Genomic DNA, 12,514 nt, shown 5'->3' on the forward strand with positions numbered 1-12,514 from the left:
ATTAATTGCAGTATAATTATTTGTTTATTTCTTCCTCTGTAAGAAACTGACTTGCTGTCCCTTTGTTCCCGTGTACCTAAGTAATTGTGGGTAATATCTAGATGCATGCTCAATCATCCAGGTAAGGAAATCTCCAAAAGTTGATTCTGCATGTAGCGTTTTGTGGGAGCAGACGTGCACCATAAACCTACACATACGGATCAGTATTTAAGGTTTGACTCTCGTCATCCACTGGAGCACAAACTGGGTGTCATCAGTAACATAGTTCCCGAGTTCCTTCATCTAAACTCTCTGCTTAAGATTAAGGAACTGACCTCCCAGCCCTTTGTTCCTTCAGTGGGCTGATTTCAGTCATTATGCAAATGTACTGTTTATAAGATTGAAACCTGCAGTCAGCTGAGACTGAAGAAGTCACTTGGATGAGTGACGAAACGTTTCTCCCACAAAACGCTACGTGCAGATGAACAGAATCAACTTTCTTTTTTTTTACTTGAACAAAAGTACCAGCTGTTCAATATTTATCAGCTCAAAGTGTGACATGAACAGATTAGTTTCCCTCATGATGGCAGAACGATGCAGACAGACCAGCACAAACAAACGCCATCACACTCTATGGTGTGTAGACACTGCAGTGATTCAACCCTGGACTATAAACAACTCAAAGTCAAACAAAGTGATTAAAGTGTAGCACAGACCTCCTGATGGAGATTAGGGCAGCGATCGACAGGCCGATCAATACCAGTCCACACATAACAGCTGTAGTAATGACTGCAGTGTTAGAGCGAGCCCCTGTGGAAAAATGTGTAATGAAAGTACAGTTACTAATCATAATGTTGGTGATTATCAAAGAATGTACATGATCTTTATAAGTATAAACACAGCTGACTTAATACTTCATACTAGTTTGCGCACCAGAATATTACTGTAATCCCGACAGGCTTGTTTTACTGCTGAATTATTCAAAAACTGAAGTGTATGATGACTAAGTGACAGTAAAACTTGCTGCTGCATCAGGATTAGTTATGTTTTCTGTTTTGGTTCAACTGACAGATTCACTTCCTCAATAAGCTTTAACTTGTTAACTGAACCATGAAGAGAGAAACCTGTAAAAAAGTCCATTTCCCCTCCAATTGTTCCCCTCACAGTCGCTCACATGTCTTATTTTAGGAAATTATGAGTAAAGCTCACGTGCAGTAATAACACGAGGTCATAGCTGCAGAAACACTGATAGGTTCACTTTTGATACAGTTACACTGAATCTTTACTTTTACGTTATTGGTCTGTGTAGTTATGTTTCAACAGCAAACATTTCTGGGTGTGGGCGACCGTGGCTCAGGGGGTTGGGAATTGCATCTGTAACCGGAAGGTCGCCGGTTCAATCCCTGGGCTCTCTGTCCTGGTCGTTGTGTCCCTGGGCAAGACACTTTACCCTACTTGCCTACTGGTGTTGGCCAGAGGGGCCGATGGCGCGATATGGCAGCCTCGCTTCTGTCAGTCTGCCCCAGGGCAGCTGTGGCTACAACTGTAGCTGCCTCCACCAGTGTGTGAATGTGAGAGTGAATGAATAGTGGTATTGTAAAGCGCTTTGGGTGCCTTGAAAAGCGCTATATAAATCCAATCCATTATTATTATTTCTGAGTAGAATAAGTCTTTGTCTGGCTGAATGTCCCCACTTTACAAATGCAATAATAAAAGCTCTGGCAGGTGCATGGTTACACATTTAGTCAGGACTCTACAGGTAAGAAGTTATTTGTTATGAGAAGTTGAGATTTTGGGTCATGTTGTTTCACTTTTTAAACCAATGCAAAGAAAATGTCCAAAATACACATTTAGTAGTTTATTTTATGCTTTTGTCCAATTATCCAAATTTATTTGCATAGCCACCCTGGGGCGCACAGACACTGGCGCCCTCTGACCACCACCAGTAGGCAATGGGTGAAGTGTCTTGCCCAAGGACACAACAACCGAGACTGCCCAAGCCGGGGCTCGAACCGGCAACCTTCCAATTACAAGGCGAACTCCCAACTCTTGAGCCACGATCGCCCAATGATTAATTAATTTCTTTAGAAATCTGGCTTTATCTGGTCATCAGCTGGGCAAGTTTCTCCCTGCAGTGTTTTATATCAGCTCGATCTTACCTTCAGTTATTCTCAGGTGGATGTGGGTAATGTGCGTCTCCTCAGCATTACTGAGCTTACAGGTGTACATCCCCTCCTGCTTTGTGGATAAGTCCTTTAGCATGAGGCTGCCTGACTTGGACACATTCTCCACCTTCTGCCTCCACCCGTCTGACACCGAGTAGGTGACGTCGGTCCAGGACTGGCTCAGGACGGTCTGAGTGTGGTTGAATCTCCAGAGGAGGGTGAAGTTGGTGAGTGAAGTGTTTGAGGGGGTGCAGGGGATTGTCACACCAGTGCTGGGACCACTGATATCAGCTGAAGGCATACAACGTAAATGATTAACAACAATATTAAAAACTACAGTCTTGGGAAATTACTAAGAGGTCCATGCAGCCCCAAGCAACACCGAGCCGAGGCGAGCACTCCCACACAGAGCGTCATGTATCCATGGTAATCAAAGGAGCTTGCAAAGAAAAGCATCTGGACTTCTTTAAGATACTTGAAGACGTTTTGCCTTAACGCCCACTCACATCCTGGGCCATCTGATCTCAGGAATTTGCATGATAAGGTGGGGCCAGGTTTCACAATGAACTCACCCGAAACTCTGGCTGATTGAGACCCACACCCAGTTTCACACCTTGGCTCAGGCAATTAGAGGATCATCAGGGGGTCCTTTTGTCCCTCTGTGGGGGGGAAACTCCCACTAGGTTTATATCTGGGACTCTCCACCATTTGACCTTAGAACTGAAGAAGCTTCTCGGATGAGAGGTGAAACGTCTTCAAGTAACTTAAAGAAGTCCAGACGCTTTTCTTTGCAAGCTCCTTTGACTACGATGACCTGGATGACTGAGAACCTTCACAGACATATCCATGGTAACCACATAGTGAACCCTCACCAGCCAAAAGACCCCAGCAAAGAGCGTTGTCCAACACTCATCAGTGATGTGATATTTGCTTGAGTTTTCAGGTTCTGTTGCCACAGCATCTTACAATGCAGAGAAGACAGAATGCAATTGGACGAGAAGCGAAACTTAAACTCACCAGCAAAAGTTAAGGATACAAAGTTTGTGTTTGGTGATTTTAATTCTGTAACAAAAAGCAGGAAAAATGGTAAAGAAGAGGAGTCCTGACTCTGAGGGACTCTCAGACAGCCATGAATTTGGGATATCAACAGGAACTCGTGATGTCGTCTACGAATGTCATCACACACCCACTGTTGTGCTTCACTTCTAGAACAAAACATCCAAGTCAATATCCTCAGATATTTGTAACAGGGTATCAGACTGATCCATGCTGCACTGTTCCTCCTGAAGCTTGGAGTCTTCCTAAAAGTATCGTAGCATGGACCTTCCCAGGATGGCTGAGAAATGTGAACCCTCTGGTTCCTCTGTGGATCCAGAGCACCAATCCGGAGGAGCTGTCCCCAAACCCCCACTGATGTCACCCAGGAGAAGCCTTCAAGACCCAAAGCCTAAAAGAACTTGAGTTGAATTTCATCCACCTCAGTGCACCAACCACCAAACAGCTTAATAAATACCTCAGTGACCTCTGCCCCGCTGGCAGACCAATCTTCCTTGTTTTCACTGAGCTCATATAGACCCCTGCAGCTGAGCCCTCCACATACTGATATATGTATGTTATTACTGATATTTAAAGAAATTCCTGTATTTTCTAACAGTGTTTTGATGAGAGAGAGCTCAACAGTTTTTTCTTCTTTTTTGCATAAACCACATCCAAAGTCCGCCTTTAACTTTTCTGCTTTTTGATCATTCTGGTGCGCCTTGTTCATCTTGACACTTTTTAAAGGTCCACAGTCTTTGTGTGGATGCTGCATTTTATCTGAAAGTGCACGGTGACGAAGATACATCACGGATAGAGATTTCCTTGCATTGTTTCATCAGGATAGATAAACAGGTTTTGTGTTTTTTGTTTGTTTGTTTTAATTTTACAGACAACATATTTAATGCAGTTTTCCTTCATATTTTTCCTAGTTATCTACGTCCCATCTGCAGTTCTCCTAGTTTGGTTGAAATACTCACATAGTCTCTGCAGAGTGGCTCTCCTCCTGTTCCTGCGAGTGCTGATGGTGCAGATAAAGAGCAGGTGATAAACACCGGCTGAAAGCATCTGAGAGCTGCTGATGTTGTAAAGCAGCTGCTCAGTCCGCTCGACTGTGGTGGTGTTAGTGAAGGTGATGTTGGATGGAGGGCTTGTGGACCAGGTGACCTGAGGTTCAGGGTAGATCCCCTCTGACCTGCAACTGATCCTGTTTTCAACCTGATTCATTTTGACCTTATTAACTGGAGCTGCAACAAAAAATCACGGATCAAAAACTCATCATTAATCTGATGACAAAAATGAACACAAAATCTTCATTCATCTGACAGTGCACGGAGAACTGAGCTGATGTTCACTGCAAGTTTCTCCTACCGTCCACTTTTAGGTTGACAAATGACTCCTGGTTTCCCGTGATGGTGCTGGTGTGGCACTTATATCTGCCCTCATCCTGAACCTCCACACTTGTCAGCTGGAGTGAGGCATTTCCACTGGAGATCTGGTCCTTGAACAGTGAAGTCCTGTTTCTGTAGTACTGGTCCTGGTTTCCAAGCTGGTCTCTGCTGTAGTAGAATGAGTGGACATGAAGGTCTCTTGGTGTCTTAAACCAGTGGATGACGATTTCATTCCCAATCTTGAAACTGCACGGTAAGACGCATCTCTCCATGAAAACACAGGACACCTCAGTATCTGAAACATCAGAACAGACAAACACTAAAATTAAACACATACAGCGGCTTGCAAAAGTATTCGTCCCCTTGAACTTTTCCACAAACATGAATCAATTTGATTGGAATTCCACGTGAAAGACCCACACAAAGTGGTGAACACGTGAGAAGTGGAACGAAAATCATACATGACTCCAAACATTTTTTACAAATAAATAACTGCAAAGTGGGGTGTGCATAATTATTCAGCCCCCTTTGGTCTGAGTGCAGTCAGTTGCCCATAGACGCTGCCTGATGAGTGCTAATGACTAAACAGAGTGCACCTGTGTGTGATCTAATGTCAGTACAAATACAGCTGCTCTGTGACGGCCTCGGAGGTTGTCTAAGAGAATATTGTGAGCAACAACACCATGAAGTCCAAAGAACACACCAGACAGGTCAGGGATAAAGTTATTGAGAAATTTAAAGCAGGCTTAGGCTACAAAAAGATTTCCCAAGCCTTGAACATCCCACGGAGCACTGTTCAAGCCATCATTCAGAAATGGAAGGAGTCCGGCACAACTGTAAACCTACCAAGACAAGGCCGTCCACCTAAACTCACAGGCCGAACGAGGAGAGCGCTGATCAGAAATGCAGCCAAGAGGCCCATGGTGACTCTGGACGAGCTGCAGAGATCTACAGCTCAGGTGGGGGAATCTGTCCATAGCACAACTATTAGTATCTGACCCACCTGGCCTTTTTGACAGCCACGTCTGGCCCATGTACCTGAAACATAAGAACATCTAACTTTAAAATATTAGAAATAAGCTTGCCTAAGAGTTCAGGCTGTGTTGAAGAATAAATATGGTCAAACCAAACGTTGACTTTCAAGCATGTTACAGTTGTGTAAATGCCGATTTTGCCCTATATGCTGTATTTCCATGAATGTTTGCAAATTCCTCAATTTTTCTAGTGAATTATAAAAACACGAGTGGTGGCTCAAAACTTTTACACAGCACTGTATACGTAACAGCTGCAGCACTTCTTCCTGCAAAGGTTACATGTTGTAACTTCGTACTGTTACTAGAGGAGAGCTTAAAAATTGTGTTGGACAGCCATTATTTCTGTCTTAATGGGCAACTCCCACTAGGGTTTAAATAGTGGGAGATTTACCCGAGGCACTGACCAGAGGGCAGCAGTCAAACAGGTGGTGGACGGGGTGCGAGAGGTCACCTGAGATAGTCCTGCTTTTTCTGACACAGGAGGATCTGGCCATGGCCTCCAGGGGTCGCAGAGGGCAGCCAGTGATTTTTGGGCAGTGTTAATTACCCTCTGAGCAGCCTGTTCTCAGTCGTGGCCCCTGCACATCTAGCTCCAAACACCCAGGCAGGAGGAGAGCACGCTCTCTTCTTGAAAATGGCTGTGAGTTCACTGCTATAAAACGACAGCCAATAAAGCAACTATGAGATGTGGTGGAACGGCAGATTCACATCACGGATCTGACAAATCTCCAGCAGCTGTGAGAAGCTATCAAGTCAACGTGGAACAGAATCTCAGAGGAGGGTTTCCAGAAAATAGCTGCGTCTTTGTAATGAAGGATGAAGGCAGCTCTGAAGGCAAGAGGACGCAACAAGATGTACCTGCTGGTGATGAGTGTGTGCAGGCTATTACATTTGTATTCATGTTGGACAGTCGGCTGTGATTTATCGAACTTCTCTTGTTTGAAATCTGCTCTTACGTTTGGTTCAGTTCACTAAGTGAAACAGATTTTGAGTGATGGGATTCTTAGTTTCGGTCTTTGTAATCAAACATTTTGACTGTAGGTCTCAGACATTATTAACAGGCACGTGCAGAGGGGGGGCTAGAGGGGCTTGAGCACCCGCCCCTTTCCTGATGAGTGCCCAAAGTGCCCTTTTGTTGAGGCAACTTTTAAAAGATTTTTTTTTGTGTGTGTGTGTGTGCGCGTGCGGAGTCCTGTCTGTGCCCCTCAACAATGTTATATTTAACTATTAATCACAGTTTTGCTAAATAAAAGGATCTGGCTTGCATCAGTCACATGATCACATTTAACCAATGATCGCCCTTGACGGCAGAACGTGCTGGTTACGAGCCGGGAACGAGCTCACAAAGAGCACACACATTTTTTCCGGTCCAGAGCTGTAGGAGAAACACAAGTTAACTCAGAGACACAGACTGATGCGACACAACCAGTAAGTAGGTGTACAGCGTACACTGTAGTGTGTAGCACACAGGAGTATCAGCTTATTACGTACACGTTGGTAAGCTGTCTTGTGGCAACTGACTAACTGAAACAAACGAGCGTGCTGTGTGTGCAACAGCGCGACAAACATTACCTGTCCTTTTATTAACTGCACAGGTAGTGCTGGTCATAGCTGCTGGCTACCTGTGTAAGGCTGTCATGGGTCTGTAGCTCTGTCACCGTTTTAGGGAACATATTTAGTTTTAAAGTAAGTTTCCGGGCTTTTCCTGCCTTTCTGGAGGGATTATATTTCACTAAAAACGATCTAATATGCATGTCCACATAATTATGCATTATTATAATATTTTAAAAAACACACGCTGTATTTTAAAGAACATACATTAAGAAGCAGATTATATTAGATTTATATCTTAAATAAGACAAAATTAGGATTTTACAGCAGTAAAATTATTGTATCTCTACAGTTTAAACATGTAATAAGCTTTGCCCTGCACAGAGTGGATAGTGAAACAAATGGAATCATCATAATGACATTATTTCATATTTATTACTTCCCCCTCCTCATTGCTTTATTATTGTAGCTCTAGTAATAAATAATAATGTAAGGATTCTGGATCAGCACCATGATGCCCATAGTATATACAGTATTCTGAAGAAGGTCTAAAATGTCACTGTGTGTGCGTGCATGTGTGTGTTTTATTTTGATGGATTTTTAAAAAAAATATTACTCATGATATAACATTGTCCAGACATGGCTGGTAAGGACATGAGGAGGAAACAGTAGAGCTGTGTGAGGCTACTAAAGGCAGTGCTATAACATTTTTCTGTCATCATTTTATTTTAGATTAAGTGCAAGAGTTGTTAGGTGTGGATAATTAGATTATAGTTTATTGCAATAGCAAGTTGTGCTTTGTTCTCACATAGCAAGTGGAGAGTGATATATGAAATGATGGGATGGAAGGAAGAAGAGAAGCAAAGAGTGATTCACAGGCAGAGTCTAAATTATTTCTCACAGTTTTTTGTGTCCTTATGGTTCCAAGCGCTGTCACCAATCTTTGCATTTTGTTATTATCTCATGACACTTGTTTAATCAGCTACCATCTCTCCTATGGACTTTTTAATGTCTACAGTCTCAGATCAACACAGCCCTGCCCACCAGCACTATCCACAGCAACCCCTCAACAGCAACGTTGTACCCATCAGGTAAAGCATCGGCTACGTTTGCTTTGCCTTGTTGCCCATATTAGATTCTTGATGAATGTGTTGTTGTTGTTATTCAGCCTGGTTCAATGTGCCCCTTTAAACCTCTCTGCACGGCCCTGATTATTAACATTGTGTCTAACCCTGAGTGTGAGCTTGTTATTACAGCCTGTACTCTTTTAATTATTGTAGATCTTTAGCTATGTTGTGTTTTGATATGCTGTATTTTTACAACCTAAATTACAGAACTTGGACTTCTGTTTAATATTTTGTAAGTGAAAGCGGGCGGACTGATTGGAAAGCAAACTGAAATGTTTAAAGTACTTAGAATGAGGTTTTCAGAAGAGGAAGGGAAAAAGGAAGTAACATTGATACTTGATCTTCGCAAATATTCAGACATAAGGACTTCAGTGTTCAGAGATTTCAGTTACTGATTATATTTACATGATTAACAAGCACAGTGATGCATGTCTCCTCTGCTCTAAGCCCCAATAACCAAACTACAGTTTCCTCTAATAATCAAAGTTAACTATGGAGCCCATTCACTGACGTGCCGTCCAGACTCGTGTAACTGGCTTTGGCTACGAATAAAAGCCGAGATGTGCTTTTGCTGCTGTCCCATTGTAGTCGCTCAGGAAGAGGACGTCTCCCACCCAGCCCGACCGTTAACTTCTCCGCTTTAAAAGCATTTCCAGACCCACTGATAAATACGACGCATTACTCAAATCCTGACTGCGACATCATGTCTACGTTTAGATTTTTGTTCAGCCTGCTGAGATTTTCAGGGCTTTCCCTCCGTCGCAGGAAATCCCGTGTAGTCGGGCTGAGTTTGTTTCCTGATTTTTAATGTTTTTAACTAAAAAGTTTATGCGTCTTTTGAAGAACACAGACGCCAAGCTTCTTATTACAGCCTGTACTCTGTTAAGATGCTTATTGTAGATCTTTATTTTCGTTACTTCTAAGCAAAAGTTCGTTGGTTCAGTTCCAGCCAGGGATAATAAATAAATAGATAAATGAACAAACCCCGCCTTGTCACGAGGGAGCAGTAAATGCCTTCACGAAACATCGAAAGAAGTCCAAAGAAGTCCAGTCGCAGAGCCAAAGCGTGAAAACTGAATACAGTGAAAAGTTTCGACCAAGTTCCCCAAAATGTTTTTTTTTTTTTTTACAAACGCTCTGATCAACTGACAGCAAACATCTCACTCACCTCCATCTACAATCGTCAGAAAGATCCAGAGCAACAAATACGAGCTCCGTTGACGCACCATTACTGTTACTGTAGCCGTCGCATTGAAATGTAATTATTTTGTGATTGCAATGTTCAAACTTTGGTGTTTAATCTGGATTCATGTTGTGTTGTCGCCACCTACTGGTTGGCCTGAGTGTGGCGCTTTGTGGTGCGCATGCTTTGGGGTGATGCTCAATTAAGTGCACGTGTCACCAGAGACTGAAGGCTCGAGCCAGAAAGAGAATGCTGTCCTGTGTAAAGGGTGGAAATATAGAAGATATGGACTACAATTGCTCATGAATGTTCAGTAGAAAGGCGCACACGGTATGTTGGTGCATTTACTTTGTGTGTATGTTTTATTTGAGTTGTAATTTTTGTTCTGCTGATGTAATATCCGTGTTTTTCATTGATCGTTTCACCATAGTTTTTCACGGTGTTTGCTGGTGAAAAGAAGATTAAAATACTGGCTGAACATCAGTTGGAGCATGGCCCTTTATTCTACTTCGAACATGAAAAACCTTCAGGAGCAGTTACAGTTACATTCTCCGCTGTGTCCCGCCTCCTCACCAGGGACCTACTGTCCACAGTTTTCTTTTAAATCAAATCAAATCACTTTTATTGTCACATCACATGTGCAGGTACATTGGTACAGCACATGTGAGTGAAATTCTTGTGTGCGAGCTTCACAAGCAACAGAGTTGTGCAAAATACAATAATGTAAACAAGCAAAATACAAGAATGGCTACATCTGAAATAATAGTATATGCATTTCTGGATGTGTATACTAAATATTTTTCTACACGTGTGTGTGTGTGTGTGTGTGTGTGTACACATATTTTACAAATTAAATAGAGTAAACAATAAATAAAATATATAAAATATACAGAGTTGAATATGTGCAAAACAGTGGCATTACTGTACAGTATGGAGTGCATAATGTTAAAGTTCCAGTAGTGAAGCTGAGGTGTCTATGACGTGTTCAGCAGTCTGATGGCCTGGTGGAAGAAGCTGTCTCTCAGTCTGCTGGTACGGGACCGGATGCTGCAGAACCTCCTTCCTGATGGAAGCAGTCTGAACAGTTTATGGCTGGGGTGACTGGAGTCCTTGATGATCCTCCCCGCTTTCCTCAGGCAGCGCTTCCTGTAGATGTCTTGGAGGGAGGGAAGCTCACCTCTGATTATCCGTTCAGAGCACCGCACTACTCGCTGGAGAGCTTTGCAGTTGTAGGCGGTGCTGTTGCCATACCAGGTGGTGATGCATCCAGTGAGGATGCTCTCAATGGCACAGTGATAGAAGGTCCTGAGGATGCGGGGGCTCATGCCGAATCTTTTCAGTCTCCTGAGAAAGAAGAGGCGCTGCTGCGCCGCCTTCACTGTTTTGTTTGTGTGTACTGACCACGTAAGATCCTCAGCCAGATGTACGCCAAGGAAGCGGAAGCTGCTCACTCTCTCCACAGCAGCGCCGTTGATGGTGATGGGGGTGTGTACTTCTCTGCACCTCCGGAAGTCCACTATCAACTCCTTTGTCTTTGCGACGTTGAGGGTGAGATGGTTGTCTTGACACCAGTGGGTCAGGGCGCTGACCTCCTCCCTGTAAGCCGTCTCATCGCCGTTGGTGATAAGACCCACCACTGTAGTGTCGTCCGCAAACTTCACAATGATGTTGGAGTTGTTAGTGGCTGTGCAGTCGTAGGTGTAGAGTGAGTATAGTATAGTTTACATGAGGTGGATGAAGTCAAACACAAAGCTCCCTGTAGTCAAAGTTTTTTTTCATTAACGTTTTCATTAAAATCATGAAAGTTATGGTGCAGTGACTGTTTTTATGTTTCTTTAAATTCAGAACCATAATTCCTGCTGCAAAGGTTAAAAAGGGGCCTGTTTACACATGCAAGTGAAGTTACGGGCATGAAATACACTTCAGACTGTGTTACAGGTCAAAATGAATAATATGCGATATTAAACTCAAAAACAAACTTAATAAATCTGCGGGGGTTTTTGTAACTTGTCGTGTTATTTTCTGTTGAACACCCATTTGCATATTTCGTCACCAAAAACTCTCCCAAACAAACCAGAAAATGTTGCAGGATCATCGGATTAAACATGTAACTGGTTTTCAAAGCTGTGGGACAAATCTGCAACAGAAACAAGAAAAATGATTTAATGTGATGGGTCCTGCAACACTGACGCACCGACGCATGTATCAAGCTCACATAGCAAAGCCTGCGTGCGTCGCTTTAAGAAAAAGTCACGTGATCGACACAGCTGCAGTATCGCTCATTGCCAACGACCCAATCTGTGTTTAAAAGGTTCCGCATCTGTCAACGGAATGAGTCGCCACCAAAAAACACAAAATTACTCTCGCAAAGATAAAAAAATAAATAAATAAATAATAATCATCTCTCCATAACAAAATGGAGCCCGAAAGAAAAAGAAATGTTTCTGCTGTGTGGGATCATTTTGATCTTTTAACTGCAAATAAGGTAATAGTTTGTCTGTCTTTGTTTCAGTGTAACCTATCATAATAGGAAAAACAGCAATGTGACTTGAAGTGTAAATTATTTATTTCATTTTATGCAGGTTAAATGTCGCATCTGTTCTGCGGAGCTTTCTTACACAAACAAAAGCACCTCCTCAGTGTTTAGGCATCACAGAGCCAAACATGAAAATGAGGAGACAAACACACCGAGGATGAACACTGGTGGGCCTATATAGACACTGAACATCTTTATCATCATTTGTTTTAATTAATATGTGTTTTATTATTTTCATCTAGGAAGACTGTTCTGGACCAGGCAGTACTGGATTTTATTATAAAGGACTGCCAACCCTTTAGTATTGTGGAGAGTGTCGGAGAGAAAAATTCCAAGATCAGAGGATCCTTTAACGTACTGGGGGGAAAGGAAGACATATTATCAGAACCTTATCCACCTGGCTTTACAGTTTTTGTGTAGCCCAGCTTCATCTGTGCCTGTGAGTTTTCCAAAGCTGTGGAAATGGTGCAAAAAAAAAAAATGCAATAGACTGAATTCAAAAACATTGGATAA

General features: G+C 42.7%; 2 protein-coding genes across 3 annotated transcripts in view; one reads left to right on the forward strand and one right to left on the reverse strand.

Moving 5' to 3' along the window:
- Positions 1 to 12,514, forward strand: part of LOC146702240 (uncharacterized) — an 83,347-nt gene that overhangs the window by 18,266 nt on the left and 52,567 nt on the right. The window lies entirely within an intron of this gene.
- Positions 156 to 9,564, reverse strand: LOC146702241 (V-set domain containing T-cell activation inhibitor 1-like). Of its 2 annotated transcripts, none has more exons than XM_085469016.1 (5): positions 9,451 to 9,564; positions 4,551 to 4,865; positions 4,160 to 4,426; positions 2,139 to 2,435; positions 156 to 789 (listed from the first exon to the last, which is right to left on the reverse strand). In XM_085469016.1, exons 1-5 carry the CDS (start codon positions 9,509 to 9,511, stop codon positions 665 to 667), a joined length of 1,065 nt encoding a protein of 354 aa, XP_085325142.1. In that variant the 5' UTR covers positions 9,512 to 9,564; the 3' UTR covers positions 156 to 664. The 2 variants fall into 2 exon arrangements, with proteins under 2 accessions (XP_085325142.1, XP_085325143.1); XM_085469017.1 differs by lacking the exon at positions 9,451 to 9,564 and adding an exon at positions 9,267 to 9,382.

This window comes from Copadichromis virginalis, linkage group LG9 (genome assembly GCF_057382275.1).
Source record: "Copadichromis virginalis isolate Kocher_CV1m ecotype Utaka linkage group LG9, C_Virginalis_male_GT1.1, whole genome shotgun sequence".
Taxonomy (NCBI): domain Eukaryota; kingdom Metazoa; phylum Chordata; class Actinopteri; order Cichliformes; family Cichlidae; genus Copadichromis; species Copadichromis virginalis.

What these genes read in the sequence shown, in the direction of transcription:
- LOC146702241 (XM_085469016.1), bottom strand. Translation starts at nt 9,511, where the DNA reads ATGGTGCGTCAACGGAGCTCGTATTTGTTGCTCTGGATCTTTCTGACG. An exon ending in TCTGACGATTGTAGATGGAG is followed by an intron (nt 4,866 to 9,450) that starts GTGAGTGAGATG and finishes CTGATGTTTCAG; the next exon opens with ATACTGAGGTGTCCTGTGTT. An exon ending in TGTCAACCTAAAAGTGGACG is followed by an intron (nt 4,427 to 4,550) that starts GTAGGAGAAACT and finishes TTTTTGTTGCAG; the next exon opens with CTCCAGTTAATAAGGTCAAA.